The following is a 27,886-nucleotide window of genomic DNA, read 5'->3' on the forward strand; positions in this document are numbered from 1 at the left end:
AACCTGCTTAATAAAACAGACTGCTATTTTCCATTCCTCTCCCCCCAGTCTCCCTCTTCTTCTTCTTCTCCCCTCCTCTCCCTTCCAACACTGGAAGAAAGATTTGTATTAAGAGGATAGCCCTTCTGGCTCAGGTTTAGCCTGGATATCGACTGCTGGCAGTTTGCTTCTATATGGATTCATCACTATTGATTTTTGTCCCAGGTTTAAGATATGGATATGTATCACTTCCCCAGTGCCAGTCTCATACACACTTTCTAGCTCTCTTAGGGCTGATATCTGAGCTTTTCCCATGCACGAGTCCTTCCCCCATCCCAGCAGGCCTGGGGGTAGGAAGCCTAACACCAGCTAGTGGGTGTCTATGTGCTGCAGGTTCCTAAAGACACAATCTTAAGCAGTGAGGATGGACTAGCACCCATTTATCTCCATGCAGCTATGGGGCAACAGCTTCCCCCCAGCTGCTTTGCTGTGCAGATGTTTACAGTGTCCTCTGTATGGTCACACAGACCGTAGTGTGTGGTGGAATAGAGAAAAAATCCCAGATCCCCGTGTCCTAGGCAAATATCCTGGCTACTGGGCTGTATCCCCTTCTTTCTGAATCACAGGCCAATGCTAACATACAAAGCCATCCAAAATACAAGAAATATCCAGTCTGTGGTTTTCTCCCGGGAACCAGATGCCCTGAAATATGCACAAATATCCAACAGATTCCTTGAACAGCCACATGGCCCTGGGCTCTTGCAAAAGTGCTTTGAGCCAGACAAAGGGGAAGGACCCTGGGCAGCCTGATCTAGTGGGACACGTCCCTGCCTATCATAGGGGGGTTGGAACTAGATGACCTTTAATGTCCCTTCCAACCCAAGCTATTCTATGATTCTACGACATTAGGATTTTTTGACAAAAGTGAAAAAACAAGATTTATACAAGTTAAGCAAAAGGATCATGAAAAACCTCCCACATATTTCTCTTTTCCATTTGCAGAGGCGTAAACAGTGGAAACAGATTGCTATCTTTTTATTCCACATTGAAACAATACAAAGGTTAATGTTAAGAAATAGAAACTAAGATCAGTGTTAACAACAGTTTAATTTAGAGATATGTACAGTGAATACTGAGAGTGAAACCAGTTACCCTTGTCTTGAACAAAGCAACCTTCTGGAGGAAAATACTTGTTTCTTTAGATTGAAAACAGATACCAGTCAATACGCTGACCAGTGTCCTACTAAGCAACAAATTCGGGTAACAACAGGTAAGCTCAGATTCACCAAAGTGGTCTGAACTTTCCAAGTAGTGCAAACAGTGAGCGCTCAGCATCTTTGCAAAACTGCCTCCTTCCAGTTCAATACCCCACATCAGAGGAACCCGAGGCACCGGTGTTCTTGAACTTATCTGCAGTCTAATCCTCCCCACCCACATATACACACAGAAAATGGAAATAACAATTTAAACCCATCTACATAAATACAGCTCTTTGAAATGCACTGCTGTATGCTATTACCTGAATCGGGGGAGCGCTTACGCACAGCACACTCGCATCCAAGTTGCATGGAGAGAATAGTTTTAAAATTTCAGTGTAATATTGGATTGCAAAGAAAGGATTGTTATAGGCAGAGAGGGAAGGAAATAAGTTTCAGAATGGGTGAGGAGGGAAAAAAGAAAGGGCAAGAACAAGGAAAAAGACAAGAAAAAGAAAGCCCCAATAAGTAGGTAATTATGTTAGGTAGCAGTTTAACCTTCTCAGTTTTGAAAATGGAAATAACACCTACACGTCACCAAGAGGTGAGCTGGTAACTCACGTTGAAAACTGCTCAGAAATTCTTGGAAGAAAGATACTTCTGAAAATAGAAAGCATCATACTTGAAGCATGTTATTATGCCAAGGTGAGTGTGAACTTCAAAACTCCTACTAAAAAGTGATGTAGAAGGAAAACAACAACCTATCCAATAATAAATATTTGGCCAACCCGCATGTTTCTACCCATGGCACCATCAAATACCACTGGGAAGGATGAGTAAGAAAAAATCTTGTGTGTATTTTACTCCATCTGTCACCTGGAAAAGCTAGTTTGCTAAGCGTACAGCTCCAAGTGCCATAATTACTCTTGTTTTGTTTCCCCCTGGGAAACTGCAGCCAGGCTGCCAGCGTGATGGAACCACCACCAAGGGAGACAGCAAGAGAAAGTGATAGACTTTCATCTTCTCCTAGTGCCTGACAGTTATGCTCAGTTGGTCCTCTTCAGGATCAGAAGGATTTACCTTAAAACATTTCTCCTTCCACTTACTGTGTTATGGTATTTGCCTTCAAACCCTGCAGCCATGTTATTTGCCTGCTCCCAGACTTGCACCTTCAACGTCGTTCCATAAGTCAGCTCTTTGGGCTGCCAGCAATCACTGTTTCATAGAAGGGAGCAGTATGGATAGGAATCCAAAGTCTTTCCATTTGGGTCCATCTCTGTGCCTCTCTGAGGTTATTTGCTTAGGTTGACAGCATGTCTTAATCTTTCCAGATTGGTAATGACTTGCAAAGCTGAGAGCATGGTTCTTGGCATTCCCTTTCCTTCATGTCTTCTGCCTGCAAGTGCTAAGGAAAGACAGAAAGATCTAAGATACTTTCAGATGATTTTGAGGGGCATGGTTTATTATTTGATGGGAATGGTTGGACTCGATGATCCTGTGGGTCTTTTCCAACCTGATGATTCTATGATTCTATAAGGACAAAGAGGTTTAGAAACTGAAGTGTGGACTTTTTTACTTTTCTTTTTTTGAGGTAGGAATTCTGTCAAGAACTGGATTATCCTGCCCCAGGGCCAGGCTGTTTTACCCCTGTTTGTTTACCCGTGCTTGAAGAAGAGGTGGAGATAGCACTGCTGTCATTGTACCCTATGCTATACATTGCATTCCTGATGCATTTATGGAACCAAGGCCACATTAGCTCTACAAATGAATCTTGGAGAAAGTCAGACCCGTTCTGCCAGTCTGAAACCCACTGCTATTAGCACAGGAGACTATTGGATGTGTGTGTGGAGACTCCCTTCCCTGAGGGCATCCTTCAAGGAAGTGTATGGTTGGGAGCGCACACTAGGAAACCCGGGCAGCACAGCTGCTCGCTGTAAGCTTTACAACCAAGAAGCCAGGATTAGATTCGCTAAATGACATATTCTTGTGCTTGCCCCAATAGTTCAGTTTTGGGTTCCTGCCCTAGCCTGTGTGTTCCTCCTTTGACAAAAATGGACCTCTGTGGAGAACTGTATGTAGCTTAGTCATTTCCATTCTCAAGACCAGTACTAAACTCAAATCTGGAATTGTGCTTTTCAGCCTGTTTTGGGAGTGGAGAAGGAAACCAATCCAACGTTTAAAGTGTGACACTTTGTAGACATAGGTATTTTTTTCCTCCCATAACATACAAGCACGCTTTATAGCACCCGCACAACAGCAACAAAGACATCTACTTACCTTTCCTCATCATGAAATCCAACGACAAAATAAGAAAAACCTCCTCTTACAAAATTCGGCAGTGCCTGTAGTGCCTCTTTCTCCTCCTTTTCTGATTTAATGCACATTGGCTAATCATCTTCAGGGCTGTATCAACACCTTCTTTTGTCTTGGCAGAACACTCCAGGTAAGCATATGCCCCAATTTTGGCAGCTAAAGCTTTTCCTTCTGTAGTGTTAAACGGCTCATTGCTGGGAAAAGGTAGTTTCTTCTTAATACTTTCATCACCCCTTAGTTCTATCTTGGTAGCCACCAGAATAATAGGTACCATGGGGCAGAACTGTTTGATTTCTGGAACCCAAAAATCAAGGATGTTTTGCTGTGAGTCATGCACGTCCACGGAAAAGCACATTAAAATAATGTCAGTATCCTTGTAGAAAACTGAGCGGAGATTTTGGTAACTGAATTCATTCTTCCCTGCCACATCGCAGAGAATGAGTTTCATCTCCTTCCCGTCTACCTCTGTGTCAGTGGTGTAAGTGTCAAACAGAGTTGGCTCGTAGGACTTGGGAAGCGGTTCATGACGCAGAGCAAAGAGGAGGCATGTCTTACCACAGCGGTCATCTCCAACTACTGTTATCTTCCTCTGAGGAGCATCCATCCCTTGAAAACCAAGAAGAAGTAAAAAATGGATTATTCCCATCCAGGCTGCTTTTTTTTTTATGATGTTGTGGAGAAGCAGAGAGGAGCAGAGCGGAGCGGACAGGACAGGACAGGGAAATTCCATTAGTTTGGAATCTTTCCCCTTATCTCATTTTTCTCTCCATACTCCTGTCTTACCTTCATTCCCTATTTTTTTCCTCTTTTAATTTCTCTGGTATAAGAATCTTTTGAAATTGTGAGTACCTTGCTCTTTACAATTACTATAGATCAAACAATGGAGGTATAAACCTAGTCTGGATGTAACCAAGCTTCCTGCAGTGTCCTATATTTCTGTTTTATCATCTCAGGTGTTCTTTATCGTCAGTGTTCAGTCCATAACAGATTTAATTTTCTAGACTGAATGACTTGATTTTGTAAGAGACGAAGTACAAAACACCCTACTGATCAACTATCCAAATTGTTTTGACTGCATTTTTCCTGCCATGGTCTGCTAGTGGACTTCTACCAATTTTCGATAGTTATCCTGTGTAAGTCCATGCTGCTTTTGCTCATAGACCCATTGTCATGTGGAAATTAGGAAGTCTTCTTACACTCACAGTTAATTTATAGGAGATAGAAGGTTATTAGACTTACAGAATAGTAATCTCCAGCATCAACTTTCTTTTCTTTCTTGATATTCAGTATTAGATTGATTTCTTCTAATATTGTTGCTGCCTCAGCTTCCTTAGGTCACGGGTTCCTGCAGACAGAACTTACCTCCACTCTTCAAAGACTGTCATGATGGCCACAGTACTTAAAGGAATGGGTTGATGTTTCTTAATATAGCCAACCAATCTACAAAGAGAAAACGATGAGATCATTGTTTTTTAAAGAAACCTACTTTACTGGCAATAAAGTGGAAGTTACACAATTCATTAACAAATCACAGCATGTTTACTTTAGAAATTTCCTTGTTCCTGTTGCAAAAGATTCATCTAGAGTGAGCATTTCAGTACTGAGTGTGACAAGCTTCGGTATGTGTATGCGTGGGGCTGACAGTACTGCAGTGTAAAACAGCAGCAGGCCCCCTAGACAGACCTTCAAGACACCCCTTTCCAGATCTGTTGAGGCATCGCACAGAAATGAACTGCAGAATCAAAGAACAGATGAGGTGGGAAAGGATCATCTAGTCCACCCTGCCCTGCTCAGGCTACAGCAGTTTGCTCAGGCCCGTGTCCAGCTGGATTTTGAATATCTCCAAGGATGGAGATTACAACCCTCTCTGGACAGCCTTTTCCAGTGTTTCTTCATCCTCAAAATAGTGAAATGAAATCTGTCAACCAGGAAGCCTAAAAGGAAAGAACTGTCTGTGTTAAAGATACTATCTTGAACTCCCGAGATGAAGACTTTATTCCCTGCTATCTTGTTAGCATTGGACAAGTCATTTCTTCTTTCTCTGTCTGTTTTCCTGGTAGACAAAGTCTGCAAAGTGTCTGCAGCCACTGAAAACTGAGACCAAAGGGTAAATTAATTTGGTCTCTCTGCAGAGAGAACAGTTTCCAAAGGCATCATTGGTGATGCAGATACATAACTGCTGATTAGTATAGTTGTGAGTATAGTATAGTGTGTATAAACATGTATATATAGTCATTAGTATAGTGTAGTTATATTTAGTTCATACAGCTACAAAAGAGTTCTTCAATTGAGATGAGGAGGTTTAGATCTAGAAGTTTTAGCGTAAGGATGAGGAACTTGTTTCTGTTTAATCTGAAGTCAGCTGGAGACCTGAGGCCACTGCAGTTTTATGTGGTGGTCTGATTTCACCCTCCCAGACCAAATTTCCTGAGTCCTATTCAAGTATGAATCTGATAGTTTTGCCATAGGAGCTCAACAAAATTAAAATCATCAGCTTCTGACTTGCTCCACTTATTCCCTGGAAAAGCAATGCCTGTGGATCCCATACAGCTCTTTAGAATCACGAAGGCATTTCTTGTTTGGGATGATGTGCTTTTATGCGTGCTGTACTTAGCCTAAAATTCCATATGAAAACACACAGGTCTTTTTCACCTTCCCTTTTTGTGCTTCAGCATTCCAGGTCCTAGGTAGATCAGTCTGGCTTCTTTGCCGAGATCACTGATCACAAGGGGATGTGAGAGTTAAATTCTGGTTTTTGTCAGGGACATTCAAAAGCAAAGGACCTGCTGTGACATATAACAAGTGATCTGGTTCCTGTATATGCCAGAAACACACAGGAGCTTAGAGAGACAGATACTTACCATTTCTGCCTGTCCTCCCACATCTACTCAGAGCTTTTTAGCACTAGCCTGTAAAGTAGCTCACATTTAGCTAGCTCTTACTTTCCTTACTTCATGGAGAAGCTTTGCCTGCATGATGACTGCAGGATGCTTGTTGCTAGCATTACAGTACAAGGCAGCGTGCAGGACTCACTGCGCTGTTACTGGCACATACGGCTCCCTCAGCACGTTATGCCACAGCAGGCAATGTACTTACTTGCCTACTTACTGACAAAAAGGAGAGAGATTACCTTTCCCACTGAGCTTTCATGCTTTTGGCACAAATTTATGCTTGAACACAAATTAGCTGAGTTACAGATATGCCCTGCAGAAAATCTGTTTAGCAAAAAGAGCGGGTAGGGGAAGATAACCTGGAAACAATCTCCAATAATTGACTGGAATTGCCTTCTCAGCAACAAAAAATGCCAATTGGATTAAATCAAGTGAAAAACAAAAGGCTGAGTTTTAATCTCAAAACCACCAGTACAAGCAATGCAAGCAAAAATGTGGTGTCTTTTTTCTCCTACTTCATACTATCTTCATCAGTCATACAGATGTATATGGTGCAGCAGAATTAACGCTCTGTTTAGAGAATGCACATTTAGGCAAAACTAGAAGCGAAGTTTCAGCTCAGCTAAAGAAGTATCGTTTAGCATATTGTCCAAATTTGATTAGAAAATACAAAAATTACAACATAAAGTTCAAATTCAGCCCTAAAATATGTGAGCTTGCTACCCTCCCTGGTACCTTCCAGATCCATGCCTGAGTACAGAATTGGTCTTATACAAAATTCCTTGAGGAGAGGGAAATGCCACCTCATCCCAGAGCTTCTTTTCATTATTTTCTTTCAATGTTTTCTACCTCTGCTCCCAGTCGCTACCCCAAGAAGGAAGCCTAAGCACTGACACAGATTAATATCCACTGTGCTCACTTCCAGTAGTGCTGCCATGCCTCTTTCTGCCCCACTCACAGCGCTGCCATGCTGGTCAGATTCCCATTTTTCCTGATGCATTGATCCAAGCAAGAAGGGAAAAGGATTCCTGTGTGCAGCCTTTCTCCTTCTCACCACTGTTCTTGAAACCAGTTCACTTCACGCTTTTATGAATGGGCTGAAGGAAGAATGCTCCGGAGAAGAGAAGCAAATATATATGATTGAAAAGATAATATAAAGTAAGAGCTTCTTCACTTCTACTTAGGCAGTTCTGGGTAGGTACCACATAATGCACTGCTACTTATGGGCTAAATCCACTGCAGGAGAAAGGTGGCGTGCAGCAAATTTACATTAAGTATGAAACCCAGGCCACGATCAAGTCCCCAGAATGGCACATTTAAGTATAAATGTGTGAACCACAGTAACTCAGATGTTCCCTGTAGAGTCCAGTGCTGGAGTGTACCCAGTACAGTGAAATGAGTGCAGCTTCAGCCTAAGTGGGTCACAGGGCTGGGTGTCCTGCTATAAAGCCTCTGGAGAAAAAAGATGAAGTATTCGAAACCCTAGGTCAAGGAATTACATAGGCTTTGCTGCAGTCTTTCTTGCAATGTGAGAGGTGAAACATTTACCTTCAGCATGACTGTGTGGAAGACTACGGATGCAAGATTGCTAGAAAATAAAGTATTTCTGGCTCAGACAGTAACTGGGTGCTGGAACTCTATCTGCACCATTCAGTTACAAGAAGAGCCCCAGCTATGGGTTTGACTTGGGTTACTTGGAACTTTGTAGAGTATTTGCTTTGCATAGTCTGGAAGCTGGGACCAGCAGACTTTGCATGAGGCCACCCTGCTTTGAAGTCTAAAATGAGTATGAATGTGGGCCACTTAGCTTTCTCTGCGCTGAGGCATACAGATAATTGTTAGCAGCACTGGGTGAAGAACAGAGCTGCGTGCTTTGAAATGAATGAGCTGCATATTTTCCTACCTTTCACAGCACAGATGAAATGATCGACATAATTTCTCACCCAGCTGATTCTTCTTTCTGTTTAATGAAGCATTTTCACAGGATCATAGTTTGGGGCAGAAGGGACCTTAAAGATCATCCAGTTCCAATCCCATGGGCAGGGACACCTCCCACTGGACCAGGCTGCTCAAGTCCCCATCCAAGCTGGCCTTGAACACCTCCAGGGATGGGGCAAACACAGCTTCTCTGGGCAACCTGGGCCAGCGCCTCCCCACCCTCAGAGGAAAAAAATCTCCCTAATATCTAGTCTTCCTAATATCTCCCTTCTTTCAGCTTAAAACTGTTACCCCTCGTCATGTCACTGCACTCTCTGATCAAGAGCCTGTCCCCAGCTTTCCTGTAGCCCCCTTGCAGTACTGGAAGGCTGTTCCAAGGTCTCCCTGGAGCCTTGTCTTGGCTAAACAAGCCCAACTCTCTCAGCCTGTCCTGATACAGGAGATGCCCCAGCCCTCTGAGCATCCTCGTGGATGTGCCCTGATCAGATCCATGTCCTCCCAGTGCTGAAAAGACGAAACCAAATACCAAGGCACGTTTCTTCGTGCCACCCAGAAGTCTAATAAGAGGGGATCTGAAAGCATATTGAAGCAGCACCTCTCAGGATCCGTAAAGCACTCGCAGCTCTCTCTGCTGCCACCCAACAAGTGCAGCTTTCCAGCCCTGGAGCTGCAGGAAGGCGGGTGCCCAAGCCAGCGGTGCTGCCGCAAGGTGGCTCCGGACTCCAGTGAAAAATCCATCATCCAGCTCAAAACATCGCTGAGGAGCTTCCAGAGACTTACAGCTGCACCTGTGTTTAGCAGGCTTACATTCTGCAGCAAACAGGCTCCATCGGAATGGCTCCATGTGCTCCTGGTTGTATTTATAGACAGAATAGTGACAAGCTGCTGATGCTCCATCACCAGGAGCACACGGCAGTGTGGGGAGGACTGCCACTTAGGTCACTTTTTTTGGTTTTGTGAAGAAATTCAAACTGTGAGCGGTGACAACAACTGTAAAGGGATAACGCCTGTCAGAAATGTAGCCTGTTAAAAGGCCACAGGTCCTGGGAATCGCTGATGCCTGTGACTATCCTCCATTTCTGGGGTTTTTCAAACATCATATTATATTAATGGCTTTAAATTGGAGGGGGAAAGGTTTAGATTAGATATTAGGAAGAAATTCTTCTTGATGAGCGTACTGAAGCACTGGCCCAGGTTTCCCAGAGATGCTGTGGCTGCCCCATCCCTGGAGGTGTTCAAGGCCAGGTTGGATGGGGCTTTGAGCAGCCTGATCCAGTGGGAGGTGTCCTTACCCATGACAGGGGGGTTGTAAATGGATGGGCTTTAAGGTCCCTTCCAACCCAAACCACTCTATGATCAGTTCGAATTTATTATGTTGACATCATATACAATATGCTGTACAAACTACATAAGACAAAGGTACAAATCCATACTTCACCCACGAGGGACACGCTCTTTCGACAGGGAGAAATGGGAATTGCAAACGTCTCACAGAAGATGAATGACATTTCAGTGTCTAGGATTAAGTGAACCATAAGTGAAGCATTTGCCCTAGTGACACACACTTCTGTAACAGCCTGCTGCAAGCAACTTGTCCAGCAACTCGATACACTCAGTGGTCCATTTGGTCTTCAAGTGAATATTTTTAGTTTTTAATAACAATCACATTGTTCAAATCACTAATTTCTGTTCTGTTTACTAACGCCAGTGCTGGGAAAAGAGGAGAAGGCTGGATCTGCTCCTGAGAGGCAGGACCCACGGGACATGGTTTGCAGGGAAAAAGCTGGAGACAACAGGCAGTGAGACAGTGATTGCGGGGACACCGCAGGTTTCACAGTGTGGGACTTTACGATGCTCAGCTTTATAAGGCTTTGTAGCTGCATCGGGGACACCGTATGTGTTTAGTATTTGATAGGAATGGTTGGACTCCATGATCCGATGGGTCTTTTCCGACCTGGTGATTCTATGATTCTATGAATAAGTACCAGGGATTCCACAGTGTGGGACTTCACGATACATAACGCACAAGCCATCTGCTGATGTTAAGGCACTCGTGCCCTGTCCTCTAAGCAATCTCGGACTCGTGTCTTTTGCACCTATTTATTTCCTACATTCATTTTTTTTATTGCTGTGACTTCTGAGATCTCTGTAAATGGAGGAAAAAAGGGGGTTAAGGGGAGACCTTATGGCTGTCTCTAACTGCCTGACAGGAGGTTGTAGCGAGGGGCTGTTGGTCTCTTCTCCCAAGTGACAGGCAATAAGACAAGAGGGAATGGCCTCAAGCTGCACCAGGGGAGGTTTGGATTGGACAGCAGGAAAAATTTCTTCACAGAAACGGTTCCCAGGCCGTGGCAGAGGCTGCGCAGGGAGGTGGTGGAGTCCCCATCCCTGGAAGGGGTTTAAAAGACAGGGAGATGAGGCGCTCGGGGATCTGGTTTAGCAGTGGAGAGGTACGGTTGGGCTTGATGATCTCAAAGGCCTTTTCCGACTTCGTGAGTTCATGAAAAGGACATTCCAGTTCAAGCCTGCGGCTTCTCCGGGCTTATAACCCCTTGCTCCCCTTTTGGCTGGCAGGAGAGCCCCAAACACGATGGATTTTTTTTCCTTAAAGACAGGCAAGCGGTCAGGTCCTGCGTTGAATCATAGAATAACCAGGTTGTTAGAGACCCACCGGATCATCGAGTCCAACCATTCCTATCAAACCAACCATTCCTTTGACAGGAACAACCTGTTGTCCCAGCAACAACCACCGACGGCTTCTGTTGAATCCTAACATCACTGCACCCACAGCCGCCTGCAGCAGCCCCAGCCCCTCTTCCCTTGGGATCTCCCGCTGCGATTCTCCCTCAGCGTTTCCCGCCTCCTCGCCTCCCCTCAGGGCAGCTCGCTCCCAGCCACCCCGCAAACCTCCCACCGGGGGAAACCGCAGCCCGGCGCGACCCGGGGGCGGGCTGCTTCTCTCCGGTGACCCCGTGGCACCCGCCCGTGGCTCCTCCGAGGAAGCGGCCCCCTCGCCCGGCTCGCCCCCCCCCCCGCCCCAACTCGCCCAGCGCAGCCCCGGCGCGGCCACCGCCTCCCCCGCCCCCCCCTTTCCCCTCCCCCGCGCGGCCCCGCCCTCCGCCTTGGCCCCGCCCCCTCGGCCGCGGGGACCAATCGCGGCGCTCGGCGGCGGGGGTGACGTCACCCGCGGCGCTGCCATTGGCCGGCTATATTAAGAAAGTCGCGAGCGCCTTTAAATAGCGGCGCCGGCCGGGGCTTGCGGCAGTGGAGGCGCCGAGAGGGTGAGGGAGGGATCTACGAGGAGAGGCGGAGGGAGGGAGGCTCCCCGGCTCGCCACGGTGCGCTGTGAGAGGCCAGAAGGAGGAGGAGGCAGCCTTCATCCCGTGCCCAGCAGGGAGGAGGAGGAGGAAGGCGCGGCCGTCGTCCTGCCGCAAGGCAAAGCCCCCTCGGCCAGCCTGGCCATGGCCGCCATCCGCAAGAAGCTGGTGGTGGTGGGCGACGGGGCGTGCGGCAAGACCTGCCTCCTCATCGTCTTCAGCAAGGACGAGTTCCCCGAGGTCTACGTGCCCACCGTCTTCGAGAACTACGTGGCCGACATCGAGGTGGACGGCAAGCAGGTGGAGCTGGCGCTGTGGGACACGGCCGGGCAGGAGGACTACGACCGCCTGCGCCCCCTCTCCTACCCGGACACCGACGTCATCCTCATGTGCTTCTCGGTGGACAGCCCGGACTCGCTGGAGAACATCCCGGAGAAGTGGGTGCCGGAGGTCAAGCACTTCTGCCCCAACGTGCCCATCATCCTGGTGGCCAACAAGAAGGACCTGCGGAACGACGAGCACGTGCGCAACGAGCTGGCCCGCATGAAGCAGGAGCCCGTGCGCACCGAGGACGGCCGCGCCATGGCCATCCGCATCCAGGCCTACGACTACCTCGAGTGCTCGGCCAAGACCAAGGACGGCGTGCGGGAGGTCTTCGAGACCGCCACCCGCGCCGCCCTGCAGAAGCGCTACGGCACCCAGAACGGCTGCATCAACTGCTGCAAAGTCCTGTAAGGAGCGCCCTTAGAGCTCCTGGCTCAGCTGTGTGGGCAGGAGGAGGAGGAGAGGAGCCGGGCTGTGCCTCGGCTGGGGGCTGCGGGGGGAGCTCCCTCAGCCTCGGCCGGGAAGGGCTGTGCCGGCTCAGCTGCGGGGAGGGGGGGGATTGCATGCCCTGAGTCTTGGGAATAACGTGGGGAGGCGCCTTCTCCCGCCGCTCCCCGCTGCGACCGAATCGCGGACTCTCTCACCGACAGAAAAAGCTGTCGAGACCGGCTTGAGCGAGCTCGCACCCGGCTCTTCCCCCTCTCTGACCGCCACCTGCTGCTCCCGGCTCCCAGGCGGCCTCCTCTTCTTTTGCAAGAGGAGAACGGTGGAGCCGGGATCCTTGAAGGGACTCTGCCTCCTGCCTGCATGTGCCTCCCCCCCAGGCGGGCTGGGGAAGGGGCTGCAGCCCCTGGGCTCCCGGCAGCGCCCTCGCCTCTCCCGAGCCTGACCTGCTGGGGACACTGGTGCCCTGAAGCCAGAGACTGGGAGGGGAGGGAGGGGCATCCCGAGCGAAGCCTGTATATATCTTACCTTTTCTGTCTTGTGCAAACTGGGGTAGTGCAGGGGGTGCTTATTTAAAGTGAGGTGGGGAGGGGGTGCCCGGCTGGGGCTTGTGTTGTGCAAAGGAACTTGCCCTGAGTGACTGATGCCTGCTGATAACGCGAGCTTTGAACAGACTCCAGCTGCAGAAGCCACCAGGTTGGAAAGTGAAGCTGAGGTGCTCTGTCCTCCTTGCTGGGCATCCTCCTCCTGATGGACCAGGCAGGATGAGCAAGGGGGAGGAGGATGATATTGCCATATTATGATCTTGGTGCCTGCTCCTTTGTTTAACGTTGTCTTCTGCAAGTATGTTGATTTGGGTTTGTTTAAAAGTTTTATTTTCAAAAGAGAAATTACTTTGCACAACTTGGTGTTTTTTTATTTTTTTTTTTTTAAATCAAACACTCAGTGCACTTGTCATCTGCCTACAACACTGTAGCATTGGAAACATTCTTACTCGGTAACCTCATCTGGGTCTTGTGTTGAAATTGCAATTTAAACCAAGATGAAATAAAACCACTGTATCTTCTTGCCTTGGAAAAAAATGAGTGAAAGTGCTGTTTATTATGCAGTGACTACATCAGACTTTAATGCTAAAGGGCAGTTTAAAGAATCTAGGATTATTTAAAACTATTTTCATAGGGTGGACAACCCAGGTGAAAATAATCTTGTGTTTCTCTGGTTCAGAGAACAAATGTATTCAGTTATGTTTGTTTACTTTTGTCCCTCTTCCCTAAACAGTGGTACTGAGACTGTTCTGTTTCTGTTTTTAATAAACTGACATGGCAAAAACTGAAATGTATATGATGTTTACATAAAATTATGAACTGTGTATGCAGTTTTTTTATGTAAAGTATTAAAAGAGTCTATGCTGACACTTGAGTAGTGTTGTGAGTTATGGAGACTGACCTGGGCTTGCAACAATGCACCTGGATGGTGTTGAACTCGACTGGAGTTTGCCTACTGCCTGCATGCAGTCCTACTTGTATTTTTCTTCACTGAAATACCTGTCTGGCAGCTTTCAGAGGAACGGTAGTTCTATTTTCATTTGGGGGAGCTGCTTCCTCAATGTTTCTGCACAGATGGTGTGTAGAAGTGTACTCAAAATTCAAGGTGGTGACTAATCCATCCTTGTTGCTGCTAAAGCAGATGAAGCCTCTGTGCTTGGTGAACCTGGGCTCAGGCTGCTGGTGCTCCTTCACCCTCTGTGCTTGCTGCCTTAGGCTTGTGCAGCAGCAAAGCAGGCAGAAAACTGAAAAGCAGGAGAGGCAATAGGACTTATTTTTCAAGCAAAATATTTAGATAAAAGGAGTTTTTATTAGTGACCTCCCTTTTTCTTTAATAATAGCCCTGTTTGCTGCATTAGGGCACGTGGGCAGGCTTTGCTTGCTGTTGAATCAGAAGCAGGAGGCTATGTTTGTGCCCCAGCAGTCCCCTAAGCTGCCTAACTAGATTTTCTAATTGCTGGCCTCGTGAATTCCTGTAGCTATGTAAAACGTCTGGGCTTCTCTGTGTCGGGGAACCCTAGCAGACCATCATGCCTGCCTCTTCCCTTGCTGTCTCTGTGCAGGTGCATGAGCTCCTGCAGCAGTGACTCCTGGCAGAAGTGTCCTAGTGCAAAATGCATTACATGATTTTTGCTGAACAATAAGGCTTATGCCCAAGGTGCTGATGTCTCAGTCCCCCCTAAAAACCTCCATTACGTACCTATAGGGGAAATCTCACGACGGTTTTGTGGGTTTTGTAAATCCTCTCAACTCTTTTTGTGGAGTCGTGAGAAAGAGTGGAGCCTTTTTCTCTTTTTGTGACCTGTGAATAACTGCTAGGATACGCTGGATTGTGTTAAATACCCAGGCAAGCAAAACAAATTTGGCAGCTTTTACTTGTTTGCTCACAGAAGGCTCTGCCAGCTAAAAGCAGGAGGGTTTTTTCAATTGACTAACACAGAAGTAGCAGGCTCCTTATTCAACAACTGGAAAGTCAACCAGAAACTCTGTGGAAATAACCGGGTTTGCATTTTGAAGATTTCAGATGCTGGAGTGCACGCTCAGTCTGTGCTGTGAGTTTATTTTGCTATTTCCCGTGATCCTTAATGAAAGATAGTGGCATTTTCAGTTGGGCAATTTAGCCAGGATTTCTTAAAAGGTACCCAAGTCCCAGGTATCTGGTATCTGTCTCTGGGGATTGAAATTCTCCTGATATTCAAAAAATAAGTTTCGTCTTTTTAATTTGAGAACCCTAAAATCACCTCCTTCAAGAAAAGTCTCTATTTTGGGTGTTTCAAGGGCTGTGGCCAAAGAACTCGTTCTCACAAAGTCCCTCAAAACCCCAGTTCTGTGCAGCGTAGCATGTTCTGCGCAGTATCAGCCAGTGATGTGAAAATCAGCATTGGGAACTTTTTCCTTAAGCCGATTGCAATAGCTGCCCAACTTACAAATTCTGTCCAACTGCAGCCAATAACTATTCTTCTCAAAACCCCACAGGAGAAAGCGTTAATATTTGTATTTTTAACACTGGGAAATGAGTTAGCATTGCATCCCTGTATAATTAACCATACCAATATTTTCCACTAAGGTGCTTACAATGTAATTACATTCATTATTTCCAATTGGACCTTTGCCCAAGTCAGGGCTACAGCATCCAGCCCAAGGGGGAAAGGCTGCAAGAAAATACATTTCAGTTTTAACTAAGCGTGACCTTTCTGTGCTACTTGTGAAGCTGTGAGTAAGCCGACAGGGTGAGATCACTGTGTGGCACTCGACCCGTTGGGGTCAGATGGTGGAATCAGAGCTGTAACTCATTTTGGTTTGTGCCACGTTTCTAAGCTTGCTCATTAGTGTCAATTGCTTTGGTGGAGTGGAACACTAGGTGTGCCTCGTCGCACCCTTCTTGAGTCAGCCACCCTAGGGCTACCCCAACTGTGCAGATGTCACATTGACCACCTCCACCCCATTGCTCATCTGTCCAAGTGTAACATGGAGGGACCAGCCTGGCATGTGGGCTCAGGGTAGCCTACCTGGCAACACACACTCTGTGCTCCAACAGACGATTGGTTCATAGAATCGTAGAATCATAGAATAACCAGGTTGGAAAGGACCCACTGGATCATAGAGTCCAACCATTCCTGTCAATCACTAAACCACGTCCCTCAGCACTTCATCCACCCGTCCCTTAAACCCCTCCAGGGAAGGTGACTCAACCCTCTCCCTGGGCAGCCTGTTCCAGTGCCCAATGACCCTTTCTGTGAAAAATTTTTTCCTAATGTTCAGCCTAAATCTCCTCTGGCGGAGCTTGAGGCCATTCCCTCTCGTCCTGTCCCCTGTCACTTGGGAGAAGAGCCCAGCTCCCTCCTCTCTACAACCTCCTTTCAGGTAGTTGTAGAGAGCAATGAGGTCTCCCCTCAGCCTCCTCTTCTCCAGGCTAAACACCCCCAGCTCTCTCAGCCGTTCCTCATAAGGCCTGTTCTCCAGCCCCTTCACCAGCTTTGTTGCTCTTCTCTGGACTCGCTCCAGAGCCTCAACATCCTTCTTGTGGTGAGGGGCCCAGAACTGAACACAGGATTCGAGGAGCGGTCTCACCAGTGCTGAGTACAGAGGGAGAATAACCTCCCTGGACCTGCTGGCCATGCCGTTTCTGATACAAGCCAAGATCCACGCAGACCTCCTCTTGCTTGTCTTCATTTGTTCCCCTAGGTTGTGTTCTGCTGGTCCCAGTCTGTCATCTGTCACCTTTTCACAGGAGAAGAGGTGACGCGGAGCAAATTAGTGAGGGCATCAAAAGAATGTCAACAACCAACTCATCTCACAGTCCTCACACGCACTGCTCGGCATGCAGAGGCTTTCCTGACTGTGTCCACATGCTTGCACAGGTGTCCTCAGCTGAGGAAAGGTTGCACCTTCCCCTACTCTGCTCAGACATCTACAAAAGGTGTTTTTTCTGGTGGGAGCCAGAGCTCCACAGGGGCAGTTTGTTCCGTAATGGTACCAGTGCATCCTTAGCAGCAAATTCTGGAAATAAAGAAAAGCCACATTGAAAGACCCATTCACCTCCAACTGTTCAAGTGAAGAGGCCACTTGTGCACTCTCACCCCAAGACCAGATGGGGCCCTCTGACAGCATGAGGTTGTCTTGCCTGGGCAGCCTGAAAACGAGGCCACCAAGGGAAGGTCAGTACCACTTTCTCCCCTTCTGGAGATGGAGCAACAGCAGCTGTGATTAGTCCTTGCATGATCAGATGAAGACTCTCTGTTTAGAAAGGACACTCTGTAGGGAGAGCCAAAGAAAGCGTAAGTCATCTTTGGTGGGAGAAAGAAGTCAGTAAAAATCCTTGGTAGTTTTGGCAAAATGGGTTTTGATGCACTTGTTGTACATTGGAATTTACATTGGAATTAAACTATATGGTTTTGCCTTTTCTTTTTCTTTTTTTTTTTTTTTGGACTCCTGCGGCTCCAGATCCTACAGTGCATGAATGCAAGCAGGTGCAGAATTTGAAACAATGTCCTCTTACATGGCTTTCTGGTTATGCAGCAATAGCTTCATCCAGGTCAGTTTGTCTTACGTCGTGTTGCACTGGTTGCAAATCTGTTTTAGCAATTCAGTGCAGTAAGAGAAAAAAAAAGTGCTTTGAGGAATTCTACAAGACTTTTACTAAAATCAGTGTTGCCCACTGTAATTCACCCACAGATTTTATTCCTTGACTACAGGAAGTAAAAATTACTGACTTTGAGCCTTCAGATTTTAGTGGACTGTAGCACTAGTGAATCCAGTTCTTTTGGTTTTGCTGGTTCTGCAACAATATCTAGTCATAAATAGAAATTGCAATGATAATCCATTGAACTAACTCTAAAGGATGCAGCTAAGAAAAAATATTTGCCTCTGCAGCTCTGAAAAATTAGGTCTGGCTAACCCAGTGTGTGCATGAAGATACAGATACTCCATCCAGGTAAGGTATTCAAGCCCTCCTCATTGTGGAGACAGCCAGCAGACCCAGTTGTGGGGCAGGGGAGGAAGCTGATAAGCATCTCCTTCAAGGAAGCTTTTGGAGAAAGCTTGTTGCTGGAGGAGTCTCTTTGAAACCTTTTGGAGCTCTTTGCTGACACGTTTAGTTGTGGAGTTCAAAGGTGGTATGGATTTCAGCTCACTTCGGTGGTCTTGAAGTTATGCATCTCATGGAAGCTAATTGTCCGAGGTCATTTTACTGCCAGCAAAGGAAACAGGCAGCTCCACAGGATCTCTCTCTGCTGCCCGGGAAGGGATGTCATCGCTCTATGAAAGGACTTGCAGGTGAAGCTGTGTGATATTGGCTTTGCCAACACCATTGCCTGGTAATGGTCAGGGCAGGCAGGGAGTTGTAGGAGGAGCTTTATCTAGGGATGGGGTCTGAGAAGCTTGGTATAGCTGGGTAAGCAACTCCAGAGAGGACAGATTAGGGTGAAATAGTTTGTGAGGACAGTTGTGACCACAACATCATCAAGCCTAGGATCTGGAGGCCATGAGTATATACACCTGTATGAACTGTATGAGAGACACTGGAACAAGTTACCTGGAGAAGCTGTGGATGCCGTTTCACTGGAAACCTTCAAGGTCAAGGTTGGATGGGGCTCTGAGCAACCCAATTAGTTGAAAATGTCCTTGCTTATTGCAGGAGGGTTGGACTAGATGACCTTTAAAGGTCCTTTCCAACCCAAACCATTCTATGGTTCTATGATTCTATGTCTTTAAGCACTTGATTCGTGTAGTTTGTTGTAATGGATGGACTTTTTTTGTCAATGAAATAAGTTGTTCTTTCCCCTTCTCCCCTACTCACTTGATTTTTTTCCTAGTTCATACTGGGAGCAAAGAGTTTTCTTCAGCTTCACTCCCAGTGAAGCCACAGTCAGTGATAAGCAGCAGCCAGGTAGGTTAGATTTCATGGCCAGGCTCTTGTGCCCTGTGCAGAAGGATAGATCTCTCTCCAGTTCTTCAGATGGACCCTGAAGCAAGAGGCTTTGAGGTTACCTGTAAGAGGTACCTGTATGTGTCAGCAGTGTATTATCCATCCATAATTCAGCAGTAAGGGCCATTTGGTATAATAATAACTACAGGCATATCTGCTTTTCTTACATGATTGAAATGTCAGACTCATGTGAAAAGGTGGGTTGTGAGAGTGGGAGGTAAAACTGGAGGCACTGATGCGATATCTCCACTGAACTGGAGCAGCATAGCAGGAAGAATATTAGATTGGTGCCTACAGCACGTACTAAATGTATGTGTGCATTTTTTTCCTTTAGCGTGCTAGTCTGCGTGGGTTTTTTTGTGTGCTAGATCCTGCTTTCAAGTAAAGGAGACTACTGAGTAGGATTTTGCACTAAATGCTTAATTCCATTCCTTTTAGGCCATTCATCCTCTTCTGCATTCAAAGCTTGATGTGGCAGGGCTGGAGATAGGAATTTGGAAACAAAGTGGATTTCCTGGTGAGCTCACTTGCATGATAATGTCCCCTTCCCTCCGGGTTCTTGGGAAGGGGAGGGTGGCAGCAGCTTGGAGAGCCACTCGGGATGTAGGGACAGAGTTGCTGGAAGGGGACAGACCTGGAAGAGCCTTTTCTCCTGCTCCTAAGCTTTTGTGCCATGGGGTATTTTTATACAAGGGGGTCTGACCCTATAGTCCTTGCTCTGTGGGGATCTTCCCCCTTACCTGAGCAGAACAAGCCAGGAGTGCAGAATCAGGTTTGAATGCTCTGGGGTTTGATGGCAGCAGCTTGACCCCTCCTGGTAGCAGTCAATTTTCTCCTCCTGTGATTGAGTTTTAGACCAGAGCTTTTCATAATGTATAGCTAGATGTAGATAAACTACCTGTGTAAAAGTCAAAAGAGATGGAAACCCAGCCTTCTGCATTCAAGATCCTCATAGAAGTAAATGGGTGCTGTGTATTTTCAGCCTTATCAGCTCTGAAGATATCAAGGAACGTCACTGCCTGATGTGCAACTGTAATGTCAGTGAGAGAGAGATGAAGAATTTTTGGTTGTTTATGGTTTTTTATTTTTTTTATTATAAGGAGAAAATAATCTGTGTTTTTTGAGCTTAAACTAACCATACCCTCATGAGAATCTGAAAGAAACTTCAATTCCAGGCTACTCTAACAGTACTCATAGTTGATTTTCATTTTTTCTGGCAGTCAGGTGGGAGAGACACTGAAGCTTCCAGGACCTAGGGGACCAAGGAGACTGTATGGGAGAGGCTAATATTCAAGCAGCCTTGTACCAACCTGTCTTCCCACGGTGAGGTGGTAAGCAGGAAGATGCTCGTTGCTCCCATGTTTGTTCTTTATCAAAGTATTCCCAAACAAGATGCCCTTCGGCTACGGACAAAAATGAGCTCAGTTCCTGCTAATGGTAATGGGACACTTTGCACTGATGTCAAGTCTGCATTTCACTCCAAACACTCCTAAGGATCAACTAGAATGAGATGCTGGCATGACAAAGACGCACATATTCTAGTAAAATGGTAAAAAAGGGAAGCAAATTGTAGTAATTACTTTGCAGCTAGGAATTTAGCAAAAGTGTGCCTAATACCTTGGCTCCTTGCTAACAGCCTGACTCAGCTCTCACACACCAGTGGCCTCTCCTCTTGGGTGGGCTCACTGATTTAACACCGTGGTGTGAAATTCAGAGCAACTGTTCTCAGCCTGTATTAAGCTGGGAAGATTTCAGGCTGGAAGAAGGGCTTTGGTGCCTAAAGGCTTCTCTATCTTTCCTGCTACACCACAGGGTTCAATAAAAAGCCATTCTTCCTCTACACATTCTTCAGCTAAGAGTGTCCTTAATTCCTCATCGTGCCAGGGAAGCAGCTAAGGATGGTAGGATGCTTCGTTTGCTTAGACTGACATGGCTATAACAGTCGTTCTATGTATTCTGAGATGTTGCATTCAGCCAGATTTTACTCCCCTGAGTATAAGAATGTATTTGAAACATTAACTTCTGAAATTTTACTTGTCACATTCTAGGCAAAGGAATAAGCTGGGCATAGTTCTTCCATGTGATCATGAGTCCATAGTTGTTTCAAGGAATTGAAGCCTGGCCCCTGGGCTTGGTGCAGGTATCTGTCAGATTTAGGGACCCTCATTCCTCTGCACATCCCAGCAGAGATACCCATGGAAGGTTCCTTTCCTAGCTTGCCCCCTACCTGACTGCTACCTGTGCCCTGCCAAAGGCTATGCAAGTACCACTGGGGCCAGTGTTGCTTCTGTGACCTTGCTGTGTGTCCCCATGCAGCTGGCGATGGGTGTATTTGGTGCTGGCATGGGGTTCCTCCTGCCCTGGGAGCACGATGACATGTGGAGACCAAAGGGAGGGTTCCCCTGTGCCCCACTGCAGACAAGGTGTAAAAACAGTCTTGATTCCCTCAGCTGCTGGTACTGAGATTTTGAATTCTTTGTTAAACTCTGGGAGCTGCATATCGCAGAGGTTTGGAACTGGATGATCTTTAAGGTCCCTTCCAACCCAAACTATTCTATGAATCTATGAATCTATGAATCTGTGATTCTATGATGCTATGATGCTATGATTCTATGATTAATAGCAGTTTATCTCAGGACGTTAGTTTATCAACATAATCATCCCTTGATTGGCATAATTGTATAACTGTTGTTGCATTGGTAGAACTCCCAATGCAATTAGGAGCAATGCTGTCCTTTTGCAGGTTAGCTCCCTCCAAGTAGGAGCATCCATGTGGCAAAGTGTGCCAGGAGGATGAGGACACAGCAGTGGAACCACCGATGTTGCAGGTGGGCAGCGATGATTAAACTGGAGACGTGGTTCAAGCTACAGTGGGTGAAATTTCACTGTAAAAGTTTCTTCCTTCTCATTTTGCTCCTTTGATCCATTGAAAAAAGATCAAGTTTCAGGGGAAAATCAGCCAGGACAAGCCACACAGGGCTAGAATTACTGGCATGCGAAGAAGCAGGGTGAGACAAGATAGGTTTCAGGCTACAACCGGTCCTTGCTCGACTAAAGCTTGAGCCTGGGGCAGATGGAGGGCTGCATCAGCTGCTCTTATTGTTAAGGATACAGATGTTCGAAATTAAAAGCAATTGTTCACTAGACATTCCCAGATGGCTATTTCATAAAGCAGTCACACACCAGTATCAGAACCCACAGCCCTTCCACTGTCAGCCCATGTTAATTTTGTACATGAATGGTTTTAATGAACTCAAGAAAAATCCGCATTCTCACACGTGCATCTTGCAAGGCAGCTCGGTGTTTGTGCTTTAAAAATCAACAAAATAAGAATCAACCCAGAAAATGTTCACATGCCAAAATTTGATGGATTAGCAGATAAAATGAAGAGAGGAGGCAGTGACTGGGGCCGGGCTGTGGGGCTGATGGTCTTTTCCAGCTTCACTTAGTAAGCTGACTACAACTCACTCATAGCATCACTGCTGGGGGCTCTGAGGATTGTTGCGTCCTCCATGAAATGAAGTAAGGGCTGTATCTGGGCTTCGTTCACGAGATTCTCAAACCTACCAACAAACTGAAGCAAAGTCGAGTAAAGGTTGCGAAAAGGTTGCTTTCTTGTGGAGAAACATTTGTTGGATGATGTATAAATGTAAGTCATGATAAAATTACAATAGAATTGCCCTTACAGCCAATGTGTGCTATTGTTGTTGTTGTTGTTGGGCAGATACAATCTAGCTATATTTTAAGTCCTTGTCCACCAAGCGTAAAGACCTGGTGAATTTGAGATTGTAACACCTACTTCTGGGTGAAGTTGAGGGCTTTTGAGCTGGTTCAGCCACACTGTAGATAACACAGATGGCTAACATTTTTCTGGGCAAAATGTAAGTCTGTAAAATCATATGAAAATATCTGTGTTAATGGGATTCCATCCATAATATCAGCAGAATTTAAATTCTCCAGAATTAGTGAATTTTATAACAGGTCTGCAGAATTTCTTACATCTCTCATAAAGCTCTTCAGCTTTTTTTATATTTTAAACAACTCAGATTAGACAACTCCTGTTGTGCTTGAAAATGATGCTATAAAAATAATTAATAGCCCTGAAGTTAAAAAAAACCCACAAAAATAAACAACCCACAAAGAGCAACAGTCCTTGAGACACCATATGATGTTTTCAGCAAAAATCTTCCAGCGCACAGGGCGTCACGCCAGCTCTCAGCCGCACTGTCTGGGCTACTGCGGTGCTTGCAATGGCTCTGGGACCAATTTCCAGCAAGCTGAGTCCCTTGGCTAACCTAGAAAGCATCAGTCCTGCTTTTTCTAATGATGCTTCATTTGCTGAGGGCTTTTTAACCCCTTCCCTGTGACCCAAAGCTTTTACAATGAGAGAATGGGTCATGTCTCTGGGGAGCAGAGCACTGAATCACAAAGCTCACGGTGAGAACCAGGGTTGTTGTTTCTCTTTTCCTTTGCTCAACTAGGAGACGGTGAATTCAGAAGAAATTCATGCCAATGTTCCACCTGAACTAATGTCAGTGTTAGCTCACTTTTGGACCAGGTGACCTCCTGAGGTTCTTCTAACCTAAATTACACTGATTCTGTAGGTGTCATTCACAAGATGGGAGGGGATCAAGGTCATCTTTCACCTATTATTCCCTGGGTAGATGTATGTTCACATATCTCTTCTCCTTAAGGGACAGCTTTGATGTCATGGTCACTGCCCTACCCACCACACTATAGCTTGTGTGGGTGGTCATCAATCCCACATGATCAAGAGAGCTATTTCCATCCCGCTAAACTCTGAAAGCATGATTTAAATTGAGGGATTTTTGAGCGAGTTTCACAGGTGAAACGAGGACCAGAATATCCAGCAGTCAACCACATGGGACATGATATGAGTGAACCAAGGTGTCAGTGCAGAGGGCAGGATCTTCTCTCAGCTCTCTCTGTCCACTGATAAAGGCTTCTCCAGCCCCAATCCCAGGGCCATGCCCTGCACTAGGACGACATTTCCTTACTGGCCATTGGTGTTTGAAGCCGGGATCACTTCATTTCAATACTGCTTTGCCAGGGTCATTGTACATGTCACAGCAGACGGTATTTGAAGGAGAGGTGAAGCAGGAAGGTTCATGCCTGTGTGGCTGGAGCATCTTCCATAGCCCATGCATCTGACAGTGCCCTGCTAGCAGTCAGGGACCCTCTGAGCTGCTCAGTCCCCTTGCAGCTGGGAGCAGCATGATGATCTCTGGTGTAAGCAGAGTCCAAGTGAATCCCCATTGTCATTATGTAAATACAATTTTGATTGCTGACAAAACGAGACACCCCACACAATGCTTTTGTCTTTCGGATGGCAGCTGAACACCCATCAAAATCTCACTTAATTGCTGCTTTGCCACGTAATACCATTTTCCTCATATTTTCCCCGCACCATGTGTAGTGCTAACAACATCCTGGCGGCTGTTGTGTGTATCTGGACTGGGTTCCACGTTCTCAAGATGCAGCTCCTGTTCCCTCAGCAGGATGGACCACACGGGATATTAGCCATTCAGCAGACACGCAGGCCAGGACTCTGCACCAGCCCACCCACCGTGCCAGTCAGTGACTACCATGAGCATGCACCAGCCCAGCATCCCTTTCCCATTCAGCCAAGGCTTACCCTGGCATCCCAGAAACTGCCTCTTTGCAGGACGATTCACAACCAGCACTGCACCTCAGAGCCCTGGTCCTGGCTGCAGATCCCATCTGGATCCCAACAGGAGCATCTACCAGCTCCCTTCACCCTGAGACTTTCCCATACTGTCAAAATCTCTCTGGAATTAAATTAGATTTACACTTTTTTTCCTCCCCTGACCTCTACTTCGGGCATGAGAAAGCTGCTCTGAGTACCACCTCCTGGCACTTGAAATCCTATTTCCAGCCTATTGGTTGCTAATAGATGCCCATTTATTAATATGCCAAGATTAATGAACCTTTTCCCTGGTATAGGAAAACCATATTGCTAAATTACTGAATACATGTATTTCCCGTCTGCACAAAACTGAGAGGAACCATTAGATCAAATCAGATCTTAAATGGGAAGCATTGAAGACTTTATGCTGAGAAGGCTGTGGAATTCACATCTTGTTTGTGCGTGTCCCAGTCATTCCTGTCTGACCCTGACTATTGTCCCTCATCCCACTCTTCATAAAAAAGAGTTTGGATGTTTTTAGAAAGAAGGTAAATGTATTTTTTTATCCTGGCAAGTGCCTGGGTTTTGATCCTTTCCTAAATTTTCTTGGAAGACCTGGAGCCTGATGCACCTTTCGAGATGGATAATTTTCAGCTGGACTTCTCCTGGGAAGATGTTTCAGTCCCCTCTTTCCTCTTGATCATCTCTAGGGGAGATTCATTGTCCCTGTGAAGCAGCAGTAGGTGTGCGACATTTCCCAGGGTAAGTATGAGCAGGTGAGGAAAATTAATTTTGAGTTTTACCTCCAGCCTTTCTTTTGCCTTCGCGTGGAAGCGTCTTACCTCAGTTTGATGAAGCTTTTGTCACAGGGATCAGCACAGACACAAATATAGCACACTCCCCTGCCAGTTCTCACGCTTGGCCTGTTCTTGTGGCCAACTGATTTTATTTTCCATCGCTGTCAGTCATGAAAAGCTGCTTTGTTTTTCCTGTTTTAAATGAGGAAGGAAAAAACAGCGCTGAAAGCCTGCAACTGCCTATTAGTGATTAGGGCTGATGGAGCTAGGCTGTGCCTGCAGAACATTTGTTCCTCCTACGGCGTCGGTAACTCAGCTCCGCACTGTGAGATCAACAAATTACTCTGACAAAACTGCACTGCCAAGCCCGAGGTGTGTGTCCATTCCCCACTCAGGCTGTAGCATCACTAGCATAATGAAGGGATGCTACCTCAGTGAGTTTGTGGATTAAGCTTGTGTAGGCCACTGCTTGCTTTTCAAGCTTGCTCAGTGGTTTAGTCAGCTCTGGAAACAGTTTGTATGAGTTTTTTCTTTAATGCATTTTCATTTTTCTATTTTTTTTTTTCACAGAGGTCCCTCCAAAGCCAGCAGTATCCCTCCTGGGCTGGAGAGGATTATCAGTGAGGCACCACTGGGTCCATATCGAGCAGCTGGCGAGGAGGGGATGTGAGGAGTCCCCTCTTTTCACATTGAACATGTAGCACGTCTGCTAAACTCCCAAACTGCCTGATAACTGGATAAGAAATGTCACCTTTATCTGCATCTCTGCACATCTCTCATCTGCACCATGTTTACCCTTTACCTGTGTTGTTTTTGGGCAGCTGAGGAAACTCTCAGCTCTCCTTATTCATGTTTTCTGCCTTGTAGATGAGAATTAAAAGAGGTCAAGGAGGTCCCAGGGACATCTGACTCTCCTCATGTTCATTTATAGCTGACTCACAAGGGATTCTTTTCCCCTCTCAGCATTTCTTCTTCTCCTTTTGATGACCAAGTGCCCGCTGTTACAAGACCCAGAAAATGTGAGGCAAAGGAGGTACCACCAAGGCATCAAAAGAACAGGCTGGAAGGCACTGGGCTTGTGTCTGTCTGTCTCATACTTATGTGTGTTGTCGTCCCAACTACATTTCTTCCTTTCAGGCTTTTTAAATCATGCTCTCAGTGTTTCTTACTGCACACAAGACATACAGAGCCACCCCTCCCCATAGTAACCCCAGCTGGCAGCTAAGTATGTAACACTGAGAGCATCTTTTTGAGTCGTAGAGCTTGTATTTCTTGGGATTACCCACATTTGGGCTTTCTACACAGCTCATTTAATCCAGCAGCTGGTTTCTGGGTCTCTGGGCCTGTCACTGAGTCGCAGGCTGTGCCGTGGCAGCTCGCAGTGGGCTGTCAGTGGGACTGTTTGATGCTTCAGAAGGAGTTTTGTGGTGAAAACCTTTTCCTCAGGAGAAAAAAGCTGAGCATGAGGTGACCCCTCCATCTTCTCACACCTTGAGGCTGGAGGACTAATGTTCCTTGTAAAGGTTTATGGGTTGGTTGTGCCTAATGCCCTCAGCGACCCTGAACATCTGCTCAGCTTTGCCTCCTCCTCGGCAGGCTTGGCTCACATGCACTTTCTTCACGTGAACTCTTCAGGACAAGGAAGAGATTTAGGAATCCCCTGAAATTGCACGAGCGCAGCTCAGAGTGGGGAGATGCCGTACACCAGTTAGCTCATCTCCCTCCCATACGGGACTAGCTGCAGCGCATCTACGCCTGCACCGCTGCTTCTGCAGGACTGGGTTTATATTTCTTTTTGAGTGCCAAGTTTTGTGTGCAGGCGAGGCAGAGGGCCTGGCTCCAAAGTGCTTGGGGCGCTGAGTTAATTACACATGATGCAGAAAACATTTCCTCCTCTAATTTCAATCCCTTCTGCACCCCTTGGATTTGTGTCCTGAGAGTTTAATGGGTGTAGTGGCAGCTACTGCTCAGCTCCTGGCTCCTGATGGGGATCAGAGGTTGCCGGCACAGGCTGCCTTCAGGCACAGGGACCTGGGGCAGTGGCTGATGAGGCAGAGAAGAGCCACTGCTGTGAACTGTCTCCCTTCCCCAGGCTCCAGACCAAGAAAGCCAAGAGGATTTATCTGGGGAGTGGAGAATGGTCAGAGCCAGTAGCAGCAACTCTCCAGTTCATCTTCACTTCTCTGCTCCCTGCCACTGTGAGACCCTGCAGGTCTTTCTTTTTCCCTCTTCTCCCTCTTTCCATGGCAGGCACAGACTAAGCCTTGTTTTTAACTTTTCCTAGGGGCAAAATCAGCTCTACTAACATCTGTCGATTCAGCTCTACTAACGTCTGTGGAGATGCTCCACTGCAAACTGCTGGCCTGAAGTTGTGTTGAAGCAATAACTAAGTTGTTGAAGCAACTGCCTGCATGGCAGGCATCGCAAGGCAGCTAAAACCCTGCAGTTTGCCGTTGCTTCATTTTTTTAATAAGCTACTTTCATGTAGAAAAAGTGTGGCCTACCAGTGCATGAAATCAGGAGCCCTCTGCTCTGCTCCTTGGCTTTC

At 46.6% G+C, this 27,886-nt stretch overlaps 2 protein-coding genes across 2 annotated transcripts; one reads left to right on the forward strand and one right to left on the reverse strand.

The window, feature by feature from the left end:
• Positions 1-1,067: 1,067 nt before the first annotated feature.
• Positions 1,068-4,846, reverse strand: LOC138717559 (ras-like GTP-binding protein RHO). Its single transcript, XM_069851078.1, has 3 exons — positions 4,728-4,846; positions 3,453-4,094; positions 1,068-2,580 (listed from the first exon to the last, which is right to left on the reverse strand). The coding sequence occupies exon 2, from the start codon at positions 4,090-4,092 to the stop codon at positions 3,499-3,501; it is 594 nt and encodes a 197-aa protein (XP_069707179.1). The 5' UTR covers positions 4,093-4,094; positions 4,728-4,846; the 3' UTR covers positions 1,068-2,580; positions 3,453-3,498.
• Positions 4,847-11,587: 6,741 nt separating this feature from the next.
• On the forward strand, positions 11,588-13,816 carry LOC138717216 (rho-related GTP-binding protein RhoB). The gene has a single exon (XM_069850586.1). The coding sequence runs from the start codon at positions 11,779-11,781 to the stop codon at positions 12,367-12,369; it is 591 nt and encodes a 196-aa protein (XP_069706687.1). The 5' UTR covers positions 11,588-11,778; the 3' UTR covers positions 12,370-13,816.
• The last annotated feature ends 14,070 nt before the right edge of the window (positions 13,817-27,886 follow it).

This window comes from Phaenicophaeus curvirostris, chromosome 2 (assembly GCF_032191515.1).
Source record: "Phaenicophaeus curvirostris isolate KB17595 chromosome 2, BPBGC_Pcur_1.0, whole genome shotgun sequence".
Classification (NCBI taxonomy): domain Eukaryota; kingdom Metazoa; phylum Chordata; class Aves; order Cuculiformes; family Cuculidae; genus Phaenicophaeus; species Phaenicophaeus curvirostris.